We start from the raw sequence: 25,162 nt of genomic DNA, 5'->3' as shown, positions 1-25,162 counted from the left end.
ACATCGTATAAAGAATGTTGCCTACGTCATAGTAAGACTAACGTCAAAAACGTATCAATACGCCTGACGTTACGTTTGGATTTTGTACAGTTTTACGTCATTTTAAAGGTCAAATTTAACAAAAAAATTATAAGCAATGAATTCAATATTTATAGTTTTATATGATATGAAATGGTTTGAAACAGTTTACGCTCCTTTTAGCGTAAACTGCCCCAAACTATTTTATATCGTATAAAACAAATAATTATTGGATTTATTCCTTAAATATTTAATCGTACAATAGCTGAAAATTATATAGATATAAGTATTACGGATTAAGAAATCATTCATTGAATATTATGAGGTGATAATTTCGGTCGGGTGTGATCAAAACTATCATAAAACCCTTCGGATTCTACTTGTTTTTATCACACCCCGACCAAAATTATCACCTCATAATACTCCAAGAATTATTCCATATTACTTAAATGATACCAAAGTGAAGGGATTGGCATTTTAAACACTGTTTATTCTCATTTTGACTTTTCTAACTTTAAAGTTTTGAAGTTATAAACACAACTGTTACTTTGAGGTATACTAGTATATTAAAGGTCTATATAAGAAATGCAAAACATAATTCAGAATACAGGGTATATAATATATACCCTGTATTCTGAATTATGTTCTGCATTTCTTATATATACTATATATGCACAATATTTATACAAACATGTATTTAACGATTTTGTTTCAAGTATTTAAAGAAATACATTTTGATGACGAGAAAATATACGCATATTTAAAACATAATAAACATTGTCTAGTTTTGTGATTTTGTTCTACTACCTTCCTATAACGTATTAAAGGGGCATATTTAAAAAATAAAATGCTTTCTTTGATGATTCATTCGGGATATGAAGGTAGCGACATTGCAGAAAAAATACATAACCCGCGTTAGCGGGTTTTGTAAATTTTTTCTGCAATGATCGCTACCTTCATCACTCGCATGAATCATCAAAGAAATTATTATTTATATTAATATCTTTCTTTTAACTAATTAATAAATTGATTATGAAGAGTTTCACTTAATTACTGTTCATGCACATAAGTACATTAAATAAAAGAAACAGCCATTTCGTCTCCTTTGAGACTTTGCGTCTGACATCATCATGATTATTTTGTGCGGTCTGTAATTTTTCTTGGCTTCGACCAATCAATAAACAGGGAGTGTCAATTTAAATCCTGTCAATTTCTTATCAGTTTCAGCCGCTGTAGATTTCGACCAATCGATAAACGTGTAGATTTCAGTCTGGCTGGTTCTATATAGCTATGAATTAACTGCAAGTCTCCGTAACAAATAGAGGAAAAAATACTTCGTAGATGTAAATATACCATTATGAAGATACATAGTGGATATCTATTTGTGCTTTATCCAAATATAAAATCACACAGTTATAGATGTTCTATTTATCTCATACAGTTTGATTTATATTATGAAGTTTTTGAGACAATCCCTTATATGACCCGAATCGATTTTTTTTTCAAAGATTAAAAACGATGATGCAACGTTGTGTTATGCGGTTATTGCACAATAGTACGTCATTTCTGAGATAAATGATACTCTAACTGTTTTAATGTAAAGTTTCACTGAAATAAACCTTAAAATAATTTTTTAGCTCTAAATAATTTTTCTTAGAGATTATTCACTTGATTAAATCGAAATACTGATCATAAAACTTGAACAGTCAAGTTTGTTGACATACACAAAGTTGCGAATGCTCGTTAGTTTGAATTGACTCGAACGAGTAACAGTTGTTGATGTTTTATAAAACAAACACTAGCCTTATGATTCGAAATTGAAAATAGTGAATAAGGATGCTTACTGGTGGTGGAATAAAAGTCTTATGAAACATTATTTTGGTAAGTTCTTGTATAAAAACACAACCAGACTGAGAGCACTCTGTTTTCATCGCGTCGTCAGGATGAACTCCTTGATAGTTAACGTAATTTGCAGTTTTCTAAACTTCACAAAGCAAATTGAAATTTGGAAGGGGGCTAATCTTATCAAAAATCTTGACAAACAAGAAAAAATGGTCTTGAGGTTACGATTCTGTATAACTTTGCCAAAAAAGGGGAGTTGGCTACCCCCCCCCCCCCCTTACCACACTTACCCCCGGTTCCAACGCCTATATGCTACGTAGTTATGTGTTTTCCTCCATATTTGTAATTCAAATCTTTGACAAAATCCATTTTGCATCAATGTTTTTAAAAGATATAGTTATGTTAATCATTAAAGCGTTGAAGCGAGGGGCTGTGTCAAAAATAGATCGGACCGGAAGTATTTGATAAAGCATCGCCCGTTTGATATAGTCAAGGTTTATCACACGGGTACTATACACCACACCTAAAGATAAATTGTAATATCAGATTTGTAGTGCGTTATTGTGGGCTAAAAGTATATGCATCAAACTGCTTGGTTTCGTCAGGATAATTAGTACGGTGTATTTGCGTCAAAATGGGTGAGCGTTCGGGAGGGGACAGCGACAAGTGTAATTATTTTTAAAAGGACTAAGAAAGGGAATGAATTTCTGCCCCTCAACCAAAATATAAAAATCCACAATATGTATTCTTTATATTAAAGAAATAAATGAAATATTCAGTAGAATGTCTTACCATATGCTCTTCCAAGACTGATCCATACAGACAGAAAAGAGCAAAACAATACTGCCTCCATTATGGCTGTTCTTTATATGATAAAACATCCAGGAAGTAAAAATCAAGGCTTTTAGATAAACAAATATACCTACCAAAATAAACAGATCGTGCGTAAAGAAAAATATAATGTGTAGATGTGTATATAGTTTTAAATCTGTTTATTCGTCGACAAGATCTAGTTATACACTGTTATAAGCATCTTTATCTTGACCCTTTAAATATTCTGTACAATAGGAAACGAAAGACTTCTAAATTTTATAGAATCGGGCCAATTTTACTCGTCCCTCCCCCGTGACCCCCCCCCCCCCCCAATCGAAAAGCTCTTACAGTAACTGTTTGATTATCTTGTATTTTTAATTTTAAAGTCATAAATATCTTATTATAAATATTTATATGAGTATTTTGATAAATTTTAATAGTTTGTAAAGTAAAACTTTAAGGTCTATTTTAAAAAGTACCTATACATGAATAATTATATGCTAAGAGTGGGGTATGATGCAAACATTGACACTACTTTCCATAAGAATGTTATGAGTTCACATCAAACAGACGTAATAAATAAATAGATAAAATCTGGTTCCATACCAGCTTCATACCAAGCAAATAAAAATCCTTAACCGTTAGTTAAGATTGTTGTTCAAAAATTATAAAAAAAATGAGAAATAGTCTACAATATTAATTGATTTTGATAAAAAATTCAAATTCAACAGGAACATGTATTCAGATGTGTCCTGCAAAGGAAAAAGAAATGTAAGAATAATCTTCATGGTGAAACCGTTTGAGCGAGTGCAGCTAGGGCTTAAATAGCGTAAATAATAACATGTGACGTAAATGTATGTCATCGTCGTAGTGTGTCCAATATTTAAACAATAAAATACTTTCCTTGGTGATCCATGCGGAGTATGAAGGTAACGACATTGCGGAAAAAATACATAACACTCTAACGCGGGTTACATGTATGTATTTTTTTTCTGCAATGATCGTTACCTTCATAACCCCCATGAGTCATCAAAGCACAGGCACCTGAATTTTTATCAATCAGTCGCTTAATAAGCTGATAAGTCATATATCGAAAAATTCTAGCCCTACTTAAGATAAGTACACAAGGTGTGCAACGCAATTTTGACCCCCTCGTCGATTCAGGTGTCAATTTGCCACATAAATCAGATATGCCTACCGGTTTGCTTGTAACATTTAGATCAAATGTCATATTTCTCAATATACATTTCGTCCTAAAGTTTAAATCCAATGCATTGATAATATCAACTAAAATTCATACAGACTTTGAATTTTTTTAACCATCAGCTGACGTCACGAAATTTCAACTCCGCACTAAATGCTCTAATACATAAACTTTTTAAAACATATAAGGATAACAAACAAGATAGTTTGTTGGTTTCTTTGGTGTCTCTGATCTTAGTTTGTCAATGAAATCAATTTATAATTATTGATTTGAAAAGTTTATGTATTAGAGCATCCATGTACAGTGTAGGTTCATGTAAGCTTTTTAATTCCTTGCTTTATGAGTACTGAGCCCCTGATATTAGATGAAGGGATGCTTTTCATTATTTAATATTAAAAGATTTCTATGTTTACAGTGATGCTAATTTTTTACCATTAGATTCATAAAAACGAAAGCATTTCATTGGTGCAAAATTTTGAATTAGCCAATAGAAAAATAGTTTATATTCCAAGTATTGAATTTAAATTTAATTCAGTATAATTCTAATTAGTCACTTAATCACTTTAATCCCCCCCCTATATGTTACAATTTAGTTGCATGATAAAATTGATATGGTTTTACCAGTGCTTTATGAAACAATATTTACGTTATCTCTGCTGTCCACAGGGTAGCCCAGAATAATGACAGTCCCTGGGCGGAGGTTTACATCTTCATCTTTGATAGACTGAGGGCGGTCAGGCAAGACATGACGATACAGCAAATGAGCGGACCAGGGGGAATAAATCTTTTTTTTCTCTCATAAAAACATACATTTTGACCAAATCATTACTCAAGTTTATGTGCATTATTAGAGCGCTATAGAGAGTGCTTTATAAGTATCTGGATGCTATGTTAGTGATCAAAACGAACAACGATTTTTTCACACATTGCAAAGTTTACAAACCCTAGAATTGAAGGGACACGGTCACGATTTGGTTCAAATTTTATTTTTATGTTTTTATCATTTACAGTGCTTTAAGAATGAAATTTCAGAGACAAGCGTTGAGTTATAAGCAATATATAGGGCTCACAATACTTTGTTATGTAAACAAGGCTCGTGTCCAGCTTTTGTTCACATAGGTTCAATATCAATCGGAAAATTAAACTTTGACTAAAATCGTAACCATGCCCCTTTAACGTAATATTTCTTTTTATTATCAAAGATAATATAATATAATATAATATAATATAATATAATATAATAAGATTTTGCAGAAACCGATAGAAACGATGTTATGTTGTTACTCTCTTGGATTTACTATAGATAAACTACTGTGTTGGATGAAGTGTTGCAGGGGTTTTGAAAGAAGCAGCCGCTATGCACTCTATATGACCGACACACGTGTTCGATGTGCATGCGAAGTACCGGTAAAATATCACTATCTGTACAAAATAATACGGGTACCTTGGAAAATCAAAGAATTAATATATTTTGTGTTTCATTGATTGTTGTTTTCTTTGTTCAAAATTACAAACATTCTACTACAAACGGCGAGTTCGATCACCAACTAATGGTTACATGTAGTGTGGTAAGTGCTATTGCGCATGTCCGTGATCGAACTGAGTTTAGTTTCACTTTGGTTTGTAAACATGGCCGAAATTTCTTCGATCCTTAAAGTGAAAATACCTCTTTTGGAGTTTTTACAAGAAGAAGACGATTACTTTTATTTCTTTGCTCGTCATCAAACGGATAGATATTGGTCTTTAAGGAAGAGAGAATGGACCCCAAAAATTACTTGCTATATGGAAACAGTGTCTACCGAATTTGGACTTCCACAAAACATTGATGACTTTCGTGTACACTATCGTGTTAGTAGAAACCTGTTTGAAATTATTCTTCGGGAAATATATGGAAGTTTACTTTTAAATGGATATGGGCCATACAACGCCATAGAACCTCCAAAACAACTCCTTGTTTGTCTGTGGTACAGTGTACCTGTCAAATATGTCGTCAATTAGAGAATTAGCTCATATTTTCAACTTGTCAAAATCAACAGTTCATGCAGTTTTAATGAGAGTGTTGGATGCACTTCAAGAGTTAAAACCAAGAGAAAGAAGTTCACTTAAATTAAAAAAATATTCGTGCTTATCAGTGGCGTCGGAAGCAATTGAAAGTGGGGGGGGGGGGCTAGACTTGTAAAAAAATCATCAAAAAAAGCAAAAAAAAATTTAAAAAACGGTCTTTGGTTATGTTGTATAACTTATCCCCCCTAGCCCCCCCCCCCCCCCCCCCCGGGTTCTGACGCCTATGAGCATAAAGGTACGTGTGATAAGTAAATTAGAATTTTATATGATATACTATAAGATAAACAGCAGCTGCTGTGTGCTACACATTAAATAGATCAGCACAAATGTTTGATGCATATATTTTAACAAGGCATAATATACATCATAAGTGTTTTACTTATTCTATCAAATAATAATACGTTCATATCACACATGTATTCAATGAATGGGTATAGCTTTTCAACTATTGATTTCAAATGTCAAGAACCTGTAATTTATATTGATTGTATAATTTATCTAATTAATGGTTCTATTTAAAGGTGATTTGCTGGCTAAATCCTGAGCGACAAAAAGAAATATCTCGAGAAGTTGAGAACATATGTGGACTTCAAGGGGTAGTTGGATTCCTTGATGGAACGCACATAAGACTATCATCAGCCCTCAATGGTGAAAGGGATTTCCGTCCATTCAAGTACAATTAAGTAGCAAATGTAAAAGTATCTTGCTTGTATAAATGTTTTAATGTCATAACTTTGCATTAATTTAAACTTGGCAAAAAGTAATTACTTGAGAATTATCATGGTACCATTGTTTTATCCCATTACCACATTTTCATCTTTTGACATCATTTTGACAATCCTATACACATCATGTATTTGTATATGGTTGTACAATGTATATCTATCTAACTCATCATTAAATATTTTAGTGATTTTTCAAACAGATTACCTAAAAACATTAATTTAAGGTGTATATGTTAAAATAAACTCCATGCTTATTAAAATGAAGATATTTTTTTTAAAGAGCAGTAAAAAAACATACTTTCCACACCTTTGCATACATTTTCTTGATAACATGTATATACATGTAATATATTTTGCAGGCAGTAGTAGATCACCAGATGAAATTTACAAATATTTATGCTGGGTGGCCAGGGTGTGTCCATGATGCGCGTGTTTTGAGAAATTCCACTTTATACACAGAGGCTGAGGCAGGAAACCTTGTTCTCGTTGATCACTATATTCTCGCTGACAGTGCATATCCTCTCAGAAACTGGTTAATAACCCCGTTTAAAAACTTGGAAAATCTTACCCCACAGCAAGTCCGTTTCAACAAAAGACTGTCAAGTGCACTACAAGCTGTCGAACGTGCTTTTGGCCATTTAAAAGGACGGTTTCGTCGACTGCAGTACATTCCGTTACACAGCTCCAAAGAAATTTGCCAAATGATTTTGGCTGCCTGCATATTACACAACATGTGCATCTTTAATGATAATGAAGTTGAAGATTACATCATGGAAGAACAATTACAAGATCCAAATGACTGCCAGTGTGGTAACATTTACCAAAATGGACACAATGGCATTGTGAGGAGATTGCAGCTTGTCAATAGCTTAAACTGATATTATCAGTCTGAATGACTTTCTTATTCTCTTCTCTAAAACAATTTTTAATCAAATACAATTTCAATTATTCAATTCATCACAATTTTAAAAATGAACATGCATAGAAAAGCATAGTAATGCAAAGTAATGCCATGTAATGCCAGCATTACACTAGATTTTGGAAAGTAATGCATTACATTAGCATTACTTGTAATGCTAGATTTGTGGCATTACACATTACAAGCATTACTTTGAAAACATGTAATGCATTGCAATGCATTACCATTACATTTAGCATTACCCCAAGCCTGACTGATAACTCAAATGGCTGAATAATTGTATTGAATTTTTTTTTCATTTGCAATTTGCAAGTGATCATTTTGTATGGTATGTTGTAGAACAATATAAAACAAATTGGAAATTTTAATTTATAATTTGTGTCAAATGCAATAAAAGTTACGACCATCAACAAGAAAAAAATCTTGACTACTCATTTGCATTTACTTTAATATTAAAGAAAACATTATTTTTGTGCTATGTCTTCAGGATAAAAAAATTAACAGATTAAGGTAGTCCTATACTCGGCACTAAATGGGCTCAATCATTAAAAGCTTAGCTTTAAATGATAAATACACATTCTAGCAATACATATACAAAAGAAAATATGTATGTTTACATGCTAGTTTGTTTGTTATCACCTCTCAGACGGGTGTACCCCATTGCGAAAATTATTGACAATTATGAAATTTGCCAGACATCCGTTTTTCCTTAAAATAATTACCAATTTTGGGAAAATTAGAACTGAACATACAAAATAGAGTATAAAAATTTATTTTATCTATATCTCATCAATAATTTAGCGCAAATTTTTGTAAGTAAGTACGCTTTATGGACCTGATGTATCAAAATAGAATACAAAAAATGCAATGCTAGTATCGCGTTTGGTATTTTTTTTTACTATTTTATGGACTCAAACTTAAATTCATGGTGTTTATTCTATAGATTGACATCTTAGAAAAAAGATTTGGTAAAATAAATTATATGTTGACGAATTACTTTTCACGCTATAAGTTCTAAACCAAGTAGACCCTGACGAAAAAATTCGTAAAAACCACATTTTGCTACAGTTTTCTGCCTAGATCTGTCAACAATGTTAGATATCATTTAAACATTAATTAATTGACGATTGGTTAAATTCGAAATAGCTTCTGTCTCTAAATCTAAATCGGTTTTAGTAAAAGAAAACGAAAAATTCGAGGGGGGGGGGTCAAAACAAAGAATATATAAGCATACCTGAGATCCTGGTTAATCAGAAACTTCGTTTTTCATTTTACTTTAACAGAATCGAGTTTCTCAACATTAATCATTTCTATCTCTCATAGAATACATATATTACCGTTCTAATTGCTTATTATTGCCATTGTTTACAACAGCGATGTAGAGCAAAATCAATACCGGGTATCTAAAACGCTTTGTAAAAGTCGAACCAATATTGTAAAATCCGTATTATGACGTAGTGCGATACTCGGACTACTTTAATGAATTTGACATTTTATTTATAAAATGAAAAACAAAACTTCAACATATTGCTATTTGGTACAATATAAAGTAATCTGTAACACAAGAAAAACACATAACAGCTTGATTATCACAATATTTATGTCCGCACATCAACTTGTCACTTTACTTAAGTGTTCAAATGAAATTTTCTAAATGTTTAGTTTTAGTTAAATGTGCACTTAAGAAAAAAATATTGAAAATTCATTTATTTATTGCAGCTTTGTTTTGTTTCAAGCTGATAAACTTTATAGAAGCATTGTTGCTGAACAGCTTATAAGAAATAATTCATAAACTATATGCAGACATGCATCAACTAGTTCGTGTATTACATAAAATTACATATAATTATGTCTCTTAAATGCATATTTAAGACCAAAAGTACGAAATATGTGTAACTACACGACACATAATCTACATTTAGAAGAAAATTGAAACCTTTGTGTAATGATGTTTTCTTCCATAAAAAACGATTATTAATTAAACCCAAGGATACGACCAACAATATGTTTGTCCAAAAACGAAAATAGAGTACAACATTGCATTCAAAAAAGACATTTTGGAAGTCTGGAAATGCTGAAAACCAATGCTAAACGGTTAACATTATTCAGGTTTTTTTTTCAAATAACATTCAAACTTGAAAACAGTTCTTTACTGCTTTCATCACTTAGGTCACTTGTCACTTTACTTAGTGTTCAAATAAAATTTTCTAAATGTTTAGTTTCAGTAAAATGTGCACTAGTCTAATGAAAACGATATCGAAAAATCATTTACTTATTGCAGCTTTCTTTTGCTTCAATTTCTCTTTCATAAAGATTTAAAAGTCTGTCTAGTCTTGCCATTTTATCTGTGTGCATCTGCTCCATTTTGTCATTGAATTGTTTGTTATGTCTTTCTAGTACTTCCAGCACGTCTGAACGTCTTTCGCTGTACTTTTATTCCTTGTAGGTTGCTCTGAAGACTGTTTAGGCCCTTGTCTTTCAGGGTTTTTTTTCCAATGTGTCTAACGTGATGGTGGGTTTTGTACTTTCTCTTCTACCAAATATTTCATCAAACTGCTCTTTCTGTCGAAAATATTTCCTTTCAGTTCCAGCTGGGGCATCAACAACTTCTTTCCAGCGTTTTTTTTCAGACTGTAATACTTGTTCATTGCCTGATTAGGGGTAACAATACAGTGGAGAGTATCTTTAAGTTGAGAAGTAATGTCTTTCCACAAGGTTGAATGTTTTTTGGATTTTAAAAACTTCTCATTTTTCGCATGCCTGAGATTTACCAAAACATCTTCTTCTTCTGCCTTCCAAACGTGTGTGTTGCTGGTATTTTCACAAGTAATAGGGGATTCCGATCTAGACGATGATGCTGAAGTGAATGATGAAGTGTCAGATGATGCTGAATGCTGGTCATCTGATCTACTAAAGCTGGATGGCAGATCCGACTTTTCCTCATTTAGAAGAGACTGTAGAACTAAGCTTTTGACTGATGGATCTGGGGGAAAAAAGTTAATATTCAAGTGAAATGCAGGTGTTTTTAATGGCTGTGAAGAATACCTAACTGACATTGATCTACTACAAAACAATAATGATACTATTACTGCTTAAAATCTAACTTTTTAGATTTATTGTTATTTATATACCAACCCACTATTATTTCATGTACCTGTCTCCTTTGAGAGCAGCATGTTAAAAACTTCTGTCCGGCACCGCACCCGCTTTTCACTTCCATCACTGTTCCTCAGAACAAAAGTTCTCTGATCTGTAGACATTCTAATCTGGAATACAAGAAAACTGTGTTCATTCTAAGTACAAAAAAATCTTAAACAGTTTGCATACAGTGACGACCAGTTATAAAATCATTTTATATCGTAAATGTATACCTTGTTTTGTTGCACACTTCTCACAAAGAGTATCTGTTAGTTCTTTAGTTAGAATCAGTTCTAGCTCATAGAAAGCACACTGTGCATGGAAGCAGTCTTTACAATATGGACACCGCAAATAAATCCTAATAAAAAAGAATGAGATGCGAGAATTTTCTTATCACTTAGCATTGAAAAAACACTTGTTACTTTTTGAATAATAACATTAAAGAGTATTGCAGATTTACTCTTAAGTGTCTTCTAAAGAAAGAAGTCTAACGATAATTTTTTAAAATGAAAATTCACTTATGTCACTTATAATGATATGCATAGCCATACCTGTAATTACCATCAACAAATATTTCAGTCTTCCTAGACTTTTCCTGAGTCTCCAAAGAATCGAGGGAATGAATAGGTGCCTTTCGTTTGCAGATGTAACACGTCCGGTGGAATCTACGCTCTTCAACTGAATCTGCCATCTTAAAGTACATGTGAAAAAATTAATGTTTACTTGTACAAGGTATACCACAGGCACCTGAATTTTTATCAGTAAGTCAGTCTACAATACCAATTTTACTGAGCGACTTATTGATAAAAAATTATGACTGGCTTCGGACCACTTCTTCACAAGTGCCCATTATAAGATTAATAATCTTTTATTTCTATGAAATACTGCAATAGGTAATTGTATTATACCACAAAAAAGGGAGCACGTGTAATATACACAAATGAAACCCAAATTTACATCTTCAAATTTAAGATTAAGCATTTTATATCGATTTTTTTAACTGCAAAATCTCAGGTCTCACCTTTCTCCGCCATCTTTGAACCAGCGTGACCAGTGTATTCCCGCTGGTTTAACCTCGGTTTCATTTTCCACCGACTAAAGTGAGTTCGATCTTAGTTTAGTCGAGCTACAGTGACCGTGGTTTGTGATCGAACTCGCTCAATGTTTAGTTCATTCATTTAAAACTCCATGCAACCTGAATGCCTCGATCGGAAAGCAACCGACCGTAATTTTCTCAACCGGTATATATACCCTAGCGGCAGAAGAGGAGCAATCGAAACTAATTTGGCGACCTAGTGCTTTTACGAATTCATGTCAGCTTTAACGTTTTTTTCTTTTTTCAGTACAAAGTCAAATGAGAATGACACAATGTTTTGACCAGCCTGGCGATGTGAACCCAAGGTATTGTCTTTGACAATGATTACTTTCACTTCAACATATACATGTGTAAAACTTTTAAATTCTAATGTATTCAGTTGGGGGAAAAATCAAGGTTGAAGTTCTGGGAAAGGGGAGAGGGAGTAAACAAACTCCTATAGTTCTTCCATTGTACATGTACCAGTTTCAGGCAAATCACTATATACATCAAACGATGAAAATAAAATCCACTTTTAAACATAAAATATTTAAAATATCATTTTAGACCAGATACGACTGTAGTCATTGTAGAACAAAATTTAAGGTGTATTTGTTAACATGGACAAAAATCAAAATATTTTGATTTAAGTCATAATTTATTCCATTCTTGATTTATTTGTAAGAGACTAATATAACTAAATAAAAAGTAAATAGTGAGATTTTTACTGAACATTTTTAGCATAAATAACTGCAACCAGACACATGTCAGATGTATTTTCATCAGGCTGTAGCCAATTCATAACAATTACACTTTGAACATCATTTTTTATAAAACGGGTACGTCAAACTAATTTGCATTTTGAAAGCAGAAACATTGGTATAGTAGAAAAATGATATAATACACAAGCTGCAAACTGTACCTTAATAATTGTAAAACCCGCCTAAAACATGCTATTAAAAACAACTATGTCTTCTAAAGATCCTGGATACAAAGCAATAATTGGGTACTACATGTTTTTTTGCTCTTTTAATGACACATGGTTTTATTTTAATGTTTTAAAGATACGTGGACGTTTTGTGGTATATAACAAATGTAGATAATAAAGATTGATGATCAAGTGTTTTCATATACTAGAATTCAGGTTTTATGTGAATTTTTTCAAGAGAGTTTATCATACTGGGATTCTTTCGTTATTTCTCCAAGCTCTTGATAAGCAGTGTTGTCTTCAGCTTTGTCATACACAGACTTCGAAAAATTATCCAACTGTTCAGTACCCTTGATTCTTCCGACGGAGCGTTTATCAAGGTTTTCTTTGTTATTTTGTTTTCTGCACATGGTGCTTCTTAGATGTCTATAAAAAAATCAGGCATCTTCATGAATAATTTAGCAGAAACAAAATTAACATGACTTATATTGAACAATTGATAAAAGCAAATTGAATATTTTTTAAAAGTATTTGCCTACCTGATTATGAAAAACACATTAAGTGTTACACTAAGAATGATAATAGTAACACAGACATAGAGCGCATTTGATAATTGGCTGGTTGATGCAGGATCACTAGAAGATGACTCCAACACTGGAAAACCAACCCAAGTTCTAAAGGTGATATGAACAGATCGACGTCTAATATAATATTATTTTAAAATAGTAATTACATGAACATGCATATTTTGATATCAATGATTTGTAAATCTTTTCATTACCATTTTTAATATTTGTTTTAAAAAATGAAAACATGTTTAAAGAATTTCAAATATATCATTTCAAATACATCAGTATAGTAAAACATCGGGGGAAAAATTATAGATTTTTTTTAAATTTTTTGGTTCTGATCCACATCAATTTTATTTATTGGTCACAGATTTGAAAACTTCCCTTCCAACTGGACGTAGACATTGAATAGTCACTTGATGTCATACGCAGTTTCCAGGCTTCACTATTTATGTATATTTTATTACAAAGTTTGTTTTTTTTAATTCATAACCATTGATACCTTGGTCACAAAGACCACCATGGAAACCATCGCCACATCCACGTGGACATTGACCAGTCACGTGATGACATTGTTCTCCATGTAAGTAGAGGCAGTTTCCACACTTCATCGAACAGTCTGTTCCATATGTGTCATTATTGCATGCTACAATAGTTTTAGGATTTATGGAAATTAAAAGTTTTTTGGGTCGATTTTTCCATTTTTCTTAGAAATGGTTCCAAATGAATAAGCCTTCTATTGTAACCAGTAATTATAAGTTATCTTAAATATATTTACATCAGCTTGGCATTCTTGGTTTTAAATTGTGACAACTTGATTTTGCTGTCGGTTATATAGATGGAGTAATGTTCAAATCTGACAAAACTTTGTAAAACTGCAAAATAGTTTCAATTTGAAAAACCACGTCTAAAATGTGCATCACCTAGGGTACAATGACTTCCTTTATATCCACTGTCACACCCATTTAGGCAAGTACCACTGGTGTAGTGGCATTGTTCTTTTTCACGACATTTGCCACAAAGTGAGCTGCAATTCTCTCCAAACTTGCCACCATCGCATTCTATTAAATAATTACGCAAATGCACATTTCAGATCGCAATACAATGTAAAAATGGACAGGTTTTTATCGTTCACTAAAAAGTTAACATGTTAAAACAATTAATAAAAGAAATGTACTGACATAGTGTTGCTATGGCGTTTAACAAAATTGCGGTCAAATTAAGTCGCCAGTTCTATTGCATTTAAAACTATAATATCAGTATTCATATTTTATTAGGTAACTGATGAACAGATAAGGAGTAAACGACTACTTACGTGTATCGCATGTTTGACCTTTCCATTCCACCTGACACCCTCCCTCACACTGTCCTGTCACCCTGTCACATCTGTATGGAACTCCACAGTTGACGTTACACTGTTCATGGCAGTTGGAACCATAACGACCTTCAGGACATGCTATTCAGATGACAAATTGATTTAGTATAAACAAACCCATACCAGCCGTCAGGACAATCTATTTATAGACAAAACATAGCGTCAATTATAAGACACTATATTGTATTTTTTATTTGTTTAAGCAATTCAATGGCAGCTCTCGTTTTTCTTTACAGCAAAAAAGGCAGCGACACACATTTCAAAAAACTGCATTTATTAAGCATTAAATTATAACTATATATGATCTTGTTGTAAAACGACCTTAAAAATACATGTAATATGTGTTTACAGTGGTAGACGATAAGCTACTCCGAAAAAACAAAGCAACAATTAATGATGTTGTACGAGATACTGTAAACGTATTATATTTGGCGTGTGCGGTATTTTGCAGTTAATCATTTTTCATGGAATTGATCAAGCGCATGTCTTAATGCACCTATATTTCTACATATATTATATGTTAAACATTTGGTGGTGTACTTGCTTTTGCGGAAGCCCCGTTTCGCCGAATTAGCTAATTAGAATACACGGGCACATGTAATATGTTTTCAGTATTAGACATAAGTTCCCAAAGTTTATACTTGCTATATGTCATACTTAAAGCAGTTCAAAACCGAATATTATGACTGTAAGTGTTAGTACTTAAATTGCACTTATCGCCATAATATCCGCTGTCACATCCGTTCAGGCAACTTCCGTTCACGTGATGACACGGTTCCTTGTTTTTACAGTTTCCACAAATCTGTTGACACTCCAGACCGTACGTTTGATCAATACATTCTAAAAAAAATTCTTTTACTAAAAATAGCCAAGTTCTTGATAACTGTCCAAAATTGGGTTACTGAACTAATAAGTAACAATAAAGTCAACTCTTTATTCGATAGAATAATCTATAGACTGGATTAAAACCTCTCACTTTCATTACAAGTTGGACCTTTGTATCCTGGTACACAGCCCAGACAGGTTCCATCCACGATGTGACAGTGACCTTCCTGACAGGTCTGTGGACACGATAAAGAACAATCCTCTCCGTAATATCCAGGTATGGGACATCCTATTAAAACATTTTAAGTAATGATACTTACTAAGGACAAAACCCCAATACTCCTAAACATCCCTACTTACAATACACTGCATGTTTACGGTATACGTGTCTGCTTCGAAACGGAATGCAAAATATTCTACACCATTCATCTATTAACTTCTATAATATATAAGCACAACTACTAAACACTCGTTAGGTCATAAATTTACTCACCGTACACTTCAACTTCACACAGTCCGTTGAATGCGTACTGATCATACCCAGCAGGATACGGAGGATGGGTCCTGTTGTTGTAGTAGATGACGTATCTCCCGTGTGTGATACATGTTATGTTTGTAGGGTTGGGTATTGTGTCTCTGGTGTTGTTGGTGTCCTTGAAACATAGTACTCCATGGTCTTTATTGGTAGAGTTTGATATGTAAACAGAGTATCCAAGGAATCTAGCAGTGTAGCCATTGTTTTCATCTATAGAAAAACCCCAACAAATCACACTTCATTTAAAACACTTATTTGAAATATTTTGAAAGCATACACAACATCCCATCAGGGAGAGTTCTGTCATTGTAGCAGTATCTTCCATGCGAAGTAAACGTTTTGTTTGTAGAATTAGATGACGTTTCCCAGTTATGCTTAGTGTCTTTAAATGTAATGACTCGTGGTTCTTGTCCGTACTGTGCAATACGTAAACCGAGAATCCAAAGATTTCTGCAATGTATATCCATTGTTTTCAACTGACACAATTAAGGTCCATGTCAAGTAAACGAAAGGTGCCTACAGGTTTATAAAATTCAAGATATAAATTCTTTTAATTATGCTTCGTAACAATATCTTTGTTTCATGGGGTGTACCAAGGCTTAAATTTTACTTAAATGAACACAGTGAAAAATCATGAAAAAGTAACAAATCCCTGAGTTTTGTCCATTTTGGACTAATGAAATGTATCTAGAATGTCTCTCTAATAACGGCATTAAACACGCTCTTTACCTCCTCTTTAAAATAATGTCAAATCGAATATGGGTACTACGATTACTTTTCCCGTGATGGAATATAGAATGTCAAAATATTGTTTTATTTTCCTCATAATTTCTTTAAAGCCGTAAAATACGCATAATAACAGTGAAAAATCATGATTTAAAAGTAACAAATCCCTGAGTTTTGTCCATTTTGGACTAATGAAATGTATCTAGAATGTCTCTCTATTAAAGGCATTAAACACGCTCTTTACCCCCTCTTTAAAACAATGTCAAATCGAATATGGGTACTAGGATTACTTTTCCCGTGATTGAATATAGAATGTCAAAATATTGTTTTATTTTCCTCATAATTTCTTTAAAGCCGTAAAATACGGGGAAAGATTCATCAAATCAATTATGACGTCATAATGGTTTAAGCACCAAAAAGACAATTTGGAATCATTTACTAGATCTTCACCTTCAGTAATAAGGAATCATTCTTTGAGTATGTTGAGGTGATAATTTTGGTTGGGCGTGATCAAATCCAATAAAACTGGAGGGCTTTATGATAGATTTGATCACGCTTCGACAGAAATTATCACTTCATATTATTCAAAGAATGATTCATTGCTACTTAAATTCATATAATAATAAGATTTAATTGAATATGAATAAGCAAGCCCCACTTTTGCACCAATTATTCGTCAGTTGAATATATTGGACTGTTTACATGTAGTACAAAATCTATACGTAGCGTAATCGCAGGCAAAGACACTGAAAAGATATAAACATTGAGGGATACTTTTCTACCACATCTATCATAGCATGCATTAAACTACAGCATATCATTGCAAAGCATTTAAGGTAACTCCGTACCTATAAAATTATGGGTTCAAAGTTAAAAAACTTAACTTTTTTCAATTTATTGGACTTAAATTTCATCAAAAAATAAATAAAATATATATGTATCCATACTATTTAAGATGTAAGGTAATAAAAACCAAAGGCTGAAATTATCATCTGAAAATCACACTTTTTCTTGTTTAAGAATTAAATAAAAGTGGATGGATACTTGTTTATATATTTAAATTTATTGCTTACTATGCCAGAAAACTAAAATTAATTTTAGAAAAAAAGAAAAAATTGTTTACATAAGAAAAATTATAGCATTTAGATATATCACTTAGAGAAAAATAGAAAAGAGTTATTTCCCTTTGTTATTATTGAATCATGTAGAATATAAAGATGAAAAACGCTTATAAAATATCTCCAAGTAAACACTGATTTGAGTTTTTGTTGTGCACCTATAATAGCTTAGAAATTACAATTCTACTTGAAGGAATTTTAATGAATTCAGGTTTATTTAAAATGCATGACGTCACAGGAGGGTGGATTTACTTTAAGCGGGTTCGGTGGTCGATTTCTTGAGTTCTCTTATATATGCAATTGATTGCTTATACATGTAATTGATTACAAAAGTGTTTGTATACTGAGGTTTGTTTGATAAAATTTCGAAGTACATTGTATTAACATGTATGTGCCAAAAAATTCATCATCTGATTTAAGTTTCCCATAGCATAGCAAATAAATCTCATAGCATTCAAAAACCCGCATTCCATGGCCTAGCTTTAAGGTCGTACAAAACAAATAACTAAAGGTAATTGTTTCCTATTGCTCAATTTTTCTGAATTTTGATATTTTGTGATATCGAATGAAATATATAAATATGTTACATTTGAACAAATTCTGACATTTTTTGCCCAAATCGCCTTGAACAAACCTGTCGTCCCGAGAAGTTGCAAATGTGGGCAAACCTACTATTTGATTCTCCTTTCAGTAGAGTGTAAAATGAAATAGCCATTGGTAATTTTCTACGCGAATAAGTTACTTTTCAAAATATTACAAAAATGTTCATACAAGAGAAATTTCTGTTACTTACAGACACTGAAATAAATTGTAATTGGTAAGCAAAGGTACTTTCTAAATAAAGCATTTGTAAATCGTCTTTAAGGCGAAAATTTGCTACATGTTATTATATAAGGAATAAGGCATCATTCTTTGAGTATTATGAGGTGATAATTTTGGTCGGGGCGTGATCAAATCCAATAAAGCCCGAAAGGTTTTATGATAGATTTGATCACGCCCCGACCGAAATTATCACCTCATAATATTCAAAGAATATGATTCCTTATTACTTATATTTATATAATTTTAAACCATCTTACGATTAAATATTTAAATATTAATAAGCAAACCCCGCTGGCGCCTCAATTTGGCTTTATGAGTTATATAGTACAAAATCGATACGTAGTGTTATCACAGGCAAAGACACAGCAAAATGTAAATATATAACGGTCTTTAACGAGAAATTGTATGGTTAGAATTTCAATAAAAAATAACAATGTGGTTGTCATTACGCAGTAATTAAAATGTATCAAACGGCGGGTTATAAATTAACAAAGGTTTAAGAATATTTGACAAAGGTGCAAATTGATAAAAATCCTAAATGACGTCATCATCTATGACACGATCTTCGATATGACCTTGAAATTTAATGCGCATAAAAAGTCTGAACACTGATAATGGCTGTATTTAAATTTGTCTTTACTTTGAACGGAACAACAGTTACACATTTTTAAATGATAAAAAGCTCAAACTGCACAACTATCAAAAGAACACCATTCAAATGAAGGTTTCGATATTATCAGAACATGCAGTTCCTCATTTTTTTCTGCCTTGAGTTTATGCATGGGTATAATTTATATTACGTTCTTTAAAAATGGATCATTAGTTTTTACATAATATTTTAACTATTATCAAATACCAATGAAATGAATGTGCTAAAGACTCACGATACTTTAATATTGATGTGTTTTGAGCATAATGTAATATATTGTAATGTTGCATCAATACTTGTTCATATACTGTACATGTATTAAAGTACAATTAGAATATGCTAATCAGATTTTTTTTAAATGTAATTTGTTTTAATCATCATTCCAACACACTCTTTTTTTAAAAATGGAACATTTGATTATACAATGATAATTGTCTGTAAATGTATGGTGTTTTATCTTTAAAACCGCCTCCTTAAAGTATAAACTTATTCATGGAATTTTATTGCCACATCTTCTCTTTTAATCTATACTTACTCCAGTCAACGTTAGCCGTCCTGTACTGTATAAAGACGTGGTGTAAACTGAGTATTTCACCCAGGTCTACCCGCCATTCTGCTGATGATTGGCTGTCTGCAGACAGAACACACTGTCCTCCAAAAGCAGACAAATCTGTATACCGCTCCCCACTTATCGTTGTAAGGATGCTGCTGCCATGCTGATTTGTTCAATGCAAGATTTTCTGTAATACAAGGTTCATATGGTAATTAGCTTCATTTTCTATAGTGGTCAAGTTTTCATCAAACAATTGCAAATAATAACTAGACCTAATTTGACCTCAACAAACGAAAGATCTTTTCGACAGCCCTTTTTTAATGTTTCAAAAAATAAAATTCCGAGATTTTGTTTTAAAAAAAGAACGCCTTTGTACATACAGATACATATTTAATTTAAACTTTTAAGAACCTTAAAGCATTAAAAAGATAACTCTCTATAACTTAATTTCTATATCAATATGCCTTTTAATTTACCAAGGAAAACATTCATATTTAATCAACAACTTATTTATTCAGCAACAATTTTGTATTGTGATAGGTTTTATGATTATCATCCATTGTGCAAAGGGAGACAGGTCAGATTTACTTCCATCTACAGATGCAGTCGCCACGGTTTTATTTAACGCAATATTTTCTACATAAAAAGGAGAAATACATGTATTAGATGTATTGACAAATGCACCTCGGTTTGAGAAATGTAATTATCATCATTAACACTGAAAGATATATATGAAATTAATTATACAGGAGATTACGAACTGTATTTAGCAATTCTAAGAGTTTTCAAATGAACGTTTTTAACGTTTTTTACATTTTCAGTGCCCCTGCCTGTGATAACACTACGTATCAATATTGTACTATATGACGTATTGGGGCGCAAGCGGGATTTGCTTAATTACATTATAATTTAGAATATGAACAACATTTCTACAAACATGTATTTAACAATTTTGCTACATGTTTTTAAAGAAATACATTTTGATGACGAGAAAATATATGCATATTTAAAACATAATATACAATGTCAAGATTTCTAATTTTGTTGTACTACCTTCATATAACGTATCAAAGTAGCATTTTTTTTACAGTAAAATGCTTTCTTTGGTGACTCATTCGGGATATGAAGGTACCGACATTGCAGAAAAAATACATAACCCGCGTTAGCGGGTCTTGTAAAATTTTTCTGCAATGATCGCTACCTTCATAGCTCCCCGTGAATCATCAAAGAGAGCATTTTATTATTTATATTAACATCTTTCTTTTTACTAATTAATAATTGATCGTGAAAAGTTCGTAAAATTCACTTAACTGCTGTTCATTTACACAAGTACGTTAGCTTAAAGAAACAGCCAAATCGTCTCCTATGAGACTTTGAATCTTACATCATCATGATTAGTTCGTGCAGTCCATAATTTTTCTTAGGTCGCTGTTGGTTTCGACCAATCAATAAACAGGGCGTGTCAATTTCAATCCTGTCAATTTCTTAAATAATAAGTTTCAGTCGCTGTAGATTTCGACTAATCGATAATTGAGGCGTGTAGATTTCACGTGTGAAGCTATGCATTGACTATGAATACTCCGTAAAAAATAGAGGAAAAAATACTTGGTAGATGTAAATATACCATTATGAAGAAACATTGTAATATCAAATTTAAAGTGCGTTAGTGTGGACTAAAAGTATAAGCGTCAAACTGCTTGGTTTCGTAAGGATAATTAGTGCGTCAAAAGGGGCGACCGTTCGAGAGGGGACATCGACAAGTGTCGTGTGGGAGGGGACAGCGATAAGTAATTTTTTGGTGAAAAGGGCTGAGAAAGAGACCGACTTCTGCCCCTCAACCTGAATATGGAATCAATAAGTCACAATATGTATTCCTTGGTAATTAAATAAATGTAGAATGCCTTACCATATGCTCTTCCAAGACTTATCCATACAGACAGAAAAGAGAAAAACAAAACTGCCTCCATTATGGCTGTTCTTTATATAATAAACCATCAAGGAAGTAAAAATCAAGGCTTTTAGATAAACAAATATACATACCCAATTGAATAAACAGATCATTCGTAAAAAAAACCCACACACACCGTATGAATCATAATATCGATCTTCCTTGCGGAGAGGGTGATTTCATGCAGGTATATAATGTGTACATGTGTATATAGTGTTAAATCTGTTTATTCGTCGACAAGATCTAGTTATACACTGTTATAAGCATCCTCCTCTTGACACTTTAAATATTCTATACAATAGGAAACGAAAGACTTCTAAATTTAAAGAATCGGGCTAATTTATTACGTCTGTTTGATATCGATAACTTTCTTATGGATACTAAGGAAGTACGTGTCAATGTTTGCAATCATACCCCAATCAAACAGTTACTATAAGAGCTTTTCGATGGGGGGGGGGGGGGGGCACGGGGGAGTAAAAAAAAATGCTAATTAAAATCTGGTTCCACACCAGTTTCATAACTAGCAAATAAAAATATTTAACCGTTAGGCAAGATTGTTGTTCAAATGTAATTTAAAAATGAGAAATGGTCTACAATATTGATTTTGATAAAAAAAAATATATTTGTTTCTCTGCTTAGTCGTCAGCAAATGTTTACTTATCATATAGAATGAGGCATTTTGTTGCAAATTAAAGATTAAATCATATTCCTTAATTATACCGAAGTACCAATCAGCCTTAAGAGATTCATTTACTTAAAGAGCTTTTGCGTCCCGTTCCGCGTCCGTTTTTCCGCGTCTCCCCATTTCGGAAACTAATCCCAAAGAAACTCAGAAATTACATTGAATTGTCACAATCTTTAAAGCGCTTCAAGACTAGGGTTATTGTTATATAAATATAACCATCTTTAAAATTTTGTGTGATCGAAAGACTGGCCCCAAATTCAACAGGAAAATGTATTCAGATGTGTCCTGCAAAGGAAAAAGAAATGTAAGTAGCATCTTCATGGTGCAACCGTTTGAGCGAGTGCAGCTAGGGTTTAAATAGCATAAAATAACCCGTGACGTAAATGTTATTGTATGTCCTCGTCGTAGTGTATCCAATATTTAAACAATAAAATACTTTCCTTGGTGATCCATGCGGAGTATGAGGTTAACGACATTGCAGAAAAAATACATAACACTCTAATGATCGTTACCTTCATAACCCCCATGAGTCATCAAAGCACAGGCACCTGAATTTTTATCGATCAGTCGCTTAATAAGCTGATAAGTCATATATCGAAAAATTCTACCCCTACTATAAATAAATACACAAGGTGTGCAGCGCCATTTTAACCCCCTCGTCGATTCAGATGTCAATTGGCCATATAAATCAGATATACCTACCGGTTTGCGTGTAACATTGAGTTCAAATGTCATATTTCTCACTATACATTTCGTCCTATAGTTTAAATCCAAAGCATTGATAATATCAACTAAAATTCATGCAGACTCTGAATTTCGTTCCAAGGCTCGATAGCCGTCAGCTGACGTCACGAAAAGCTCTAATGCATAAACTTTTTAAAACATATTTTAAGTAAAATGAGGATAACAAACAACATGTTAGTTCATGCATTTAGAAGTCCGTGCAACCTGAATGCCTCGATCGGAAAGCAACCGACCGTAACTTTCTCAACCGGTATATATACCCTAGTGGCAGAAGAGGAGCAATCGAAACTAATTTGGCGACCTTGTGCTTTTATGAATTCATGTCAGCTTTAACGTTTTTTTTCTTTTTTCAGTACAAAGTCAAATGTTTCCGGTCATTAGTTGCATCCTATTCGGTAAATGACAGAATGTTTTGACCAGCTTGGCGATGTGAACCCAAGTCTTTGACAATGAACATATACATGTGTAAAACTTTTTAAATTCTACTGTATTCATTTGAGGAAAATCAAGGTCGAAGTTTTTGGGAGAGGGGAAGGGGGTAAACAAATTCCTATAGTTCTTCCATTGTACATGTACCAGTTTCAGGCAAATCACTATTTACATCAAACAATGAAAAACAATCCACTTTTAAACATAAAATATCTAAAATATCATTTTAGACCAGATACGACTGTAGTCATTGTATAACAAAAATTAAGGTGTATTTGTAAACATGGACGAAAATCAAAATATTTGATTTAAGTCATAATTTATTCCATTCTTGCTTTATTTGTAAGAGACTAATATAACTAAATAAAAAGTAAATAGTGACATTTTTACTGAACATTTTTAGCATAAATAACTCTGCAACCAGACACATGTAAGATGTATTTTCATCAGGCTGTAGCCAATTCATAACAATTACACTTTGGACATAAATGGTTATAAAACGGGTACCTCAAAATCATTTGCATTTCGTAAGCAGAAACATTGGTATGGTAGAACAAATGGTATAATACACAAGCTGCTTACTATACCTTAGGAAATGAAAAACATGCCTGCAACATGTTATGAAAAAGCAAATATGTTTTCTAGAGATCCTGGATACAAAGAAATAATTGGCTGATACATGGTTTTTTTTTCCTCTTTCAATAACACATGGGTTTCATTTTAATGTTTTAAAGATACGTGAACGTTTTTTGTTATATCACTAGGGTCTTAACGTATCTCTGTCTTAAAAAAATGTCGATAATAAAGATTGATGATCCAGTGCTTTCGCATACTAGAACTCATTTTTTATGTGAATTTTGTCAAGAGAGTTTATCATACTGGGATTCTTTCGTTATTCCTTCAAGCTCTTGATACGCAGTGTTGTCTTCAGCTTTGTCATACACATACTTCGAAAAATTATCCAACTGTTCAGTATCCTTGATTTTTTCGACGGAGCTTTTATCAAGGTTTTCTTTGTTATTTCGTTTTCTGCACATGTTGTTTCTTAGTTGTCTAGAAAAGAATATATGCATCTTCATGAATAATTTAGCAGAGACAAAATTAAAATGACTTAAATTGAACAATTGATGAAAGCAAATTGAATATTTTTTAAAAGTATTTGCCTACCTGATTATTAAAAATACATTAAGTGTTACACTAAGAATCATAATTGTAACACAGACATATAGCGCATTTGATAACTGGCTGGTTGATGCAAGATCACTAGAAGATGACTCCAACACTGGAAAACAAACTCAAGTTCAAAAAGCCATATCAACAAGATCGACGTATAATATAATATATCAAAAGTGGAATTGTATGTACAGATATATATCAACTGCAATGCTTTGTACAACCTTTCATGACCATTTTTAATATTAATTACAAAACTGAAAATATTTCTAAAAAATTACAATT

At 32.5% G+C, this 25,162-nt stretch overlaps 1 protein-coding gene and 2 pseudogenes across 1 annotated transcript in view; 1 reads left to right on the top strand and 2 right to left on the bottom strand.

The window, feature by feature from the left end:
- Positions 1-25,162, bottom strand: part of LOC128172586 (multiple epidermal growth factor-like domains protein 10) — a 56,881-nt pseudogene that overhangs the window by 11,246 nt on the left and 20,473 nt on the right.
- On the bottom strand, positions 12,947-21,908 carry LOC128172589 (multiple epidermal growth factor-like domains protein 10; annotated as a pseudogene).
- Positions 22,776-25,162, top strand: part of LOC128172588 (SAC3 domain-containing protein 1-like) — a 35,744-nt gene continuing 33,357 nt past the window's right edge. The window contains exon 1 of the mRNA XM_052838373.1: positions 22,776-22,835. Coding sequence (XP_052694333.1) covers positions 22,810-22,835 — 26 coding nt within the window. The 5' untranslated portion in view covers positions 22,776-22,809. The remainder of the gene's footprint in view (positions 22,836-25,162) is intronic.

This window comes from Crassostrea angulata, chromosome 2 (assembly GCF_025612915.1).
Source record: "Crassostrea angulata isolate pt1a10 chromosome 2, ASM2561291v2, whole genome shotgun sequence".
NCBI lineage: Eukaryota > Metazoa > Mollusca > Bivalvia > Ostreida > Ostreidae > Magallana > Magallana angulata.
This window is presented reverse-complemented; position numbering and strand designations above follow the sequence as displayed.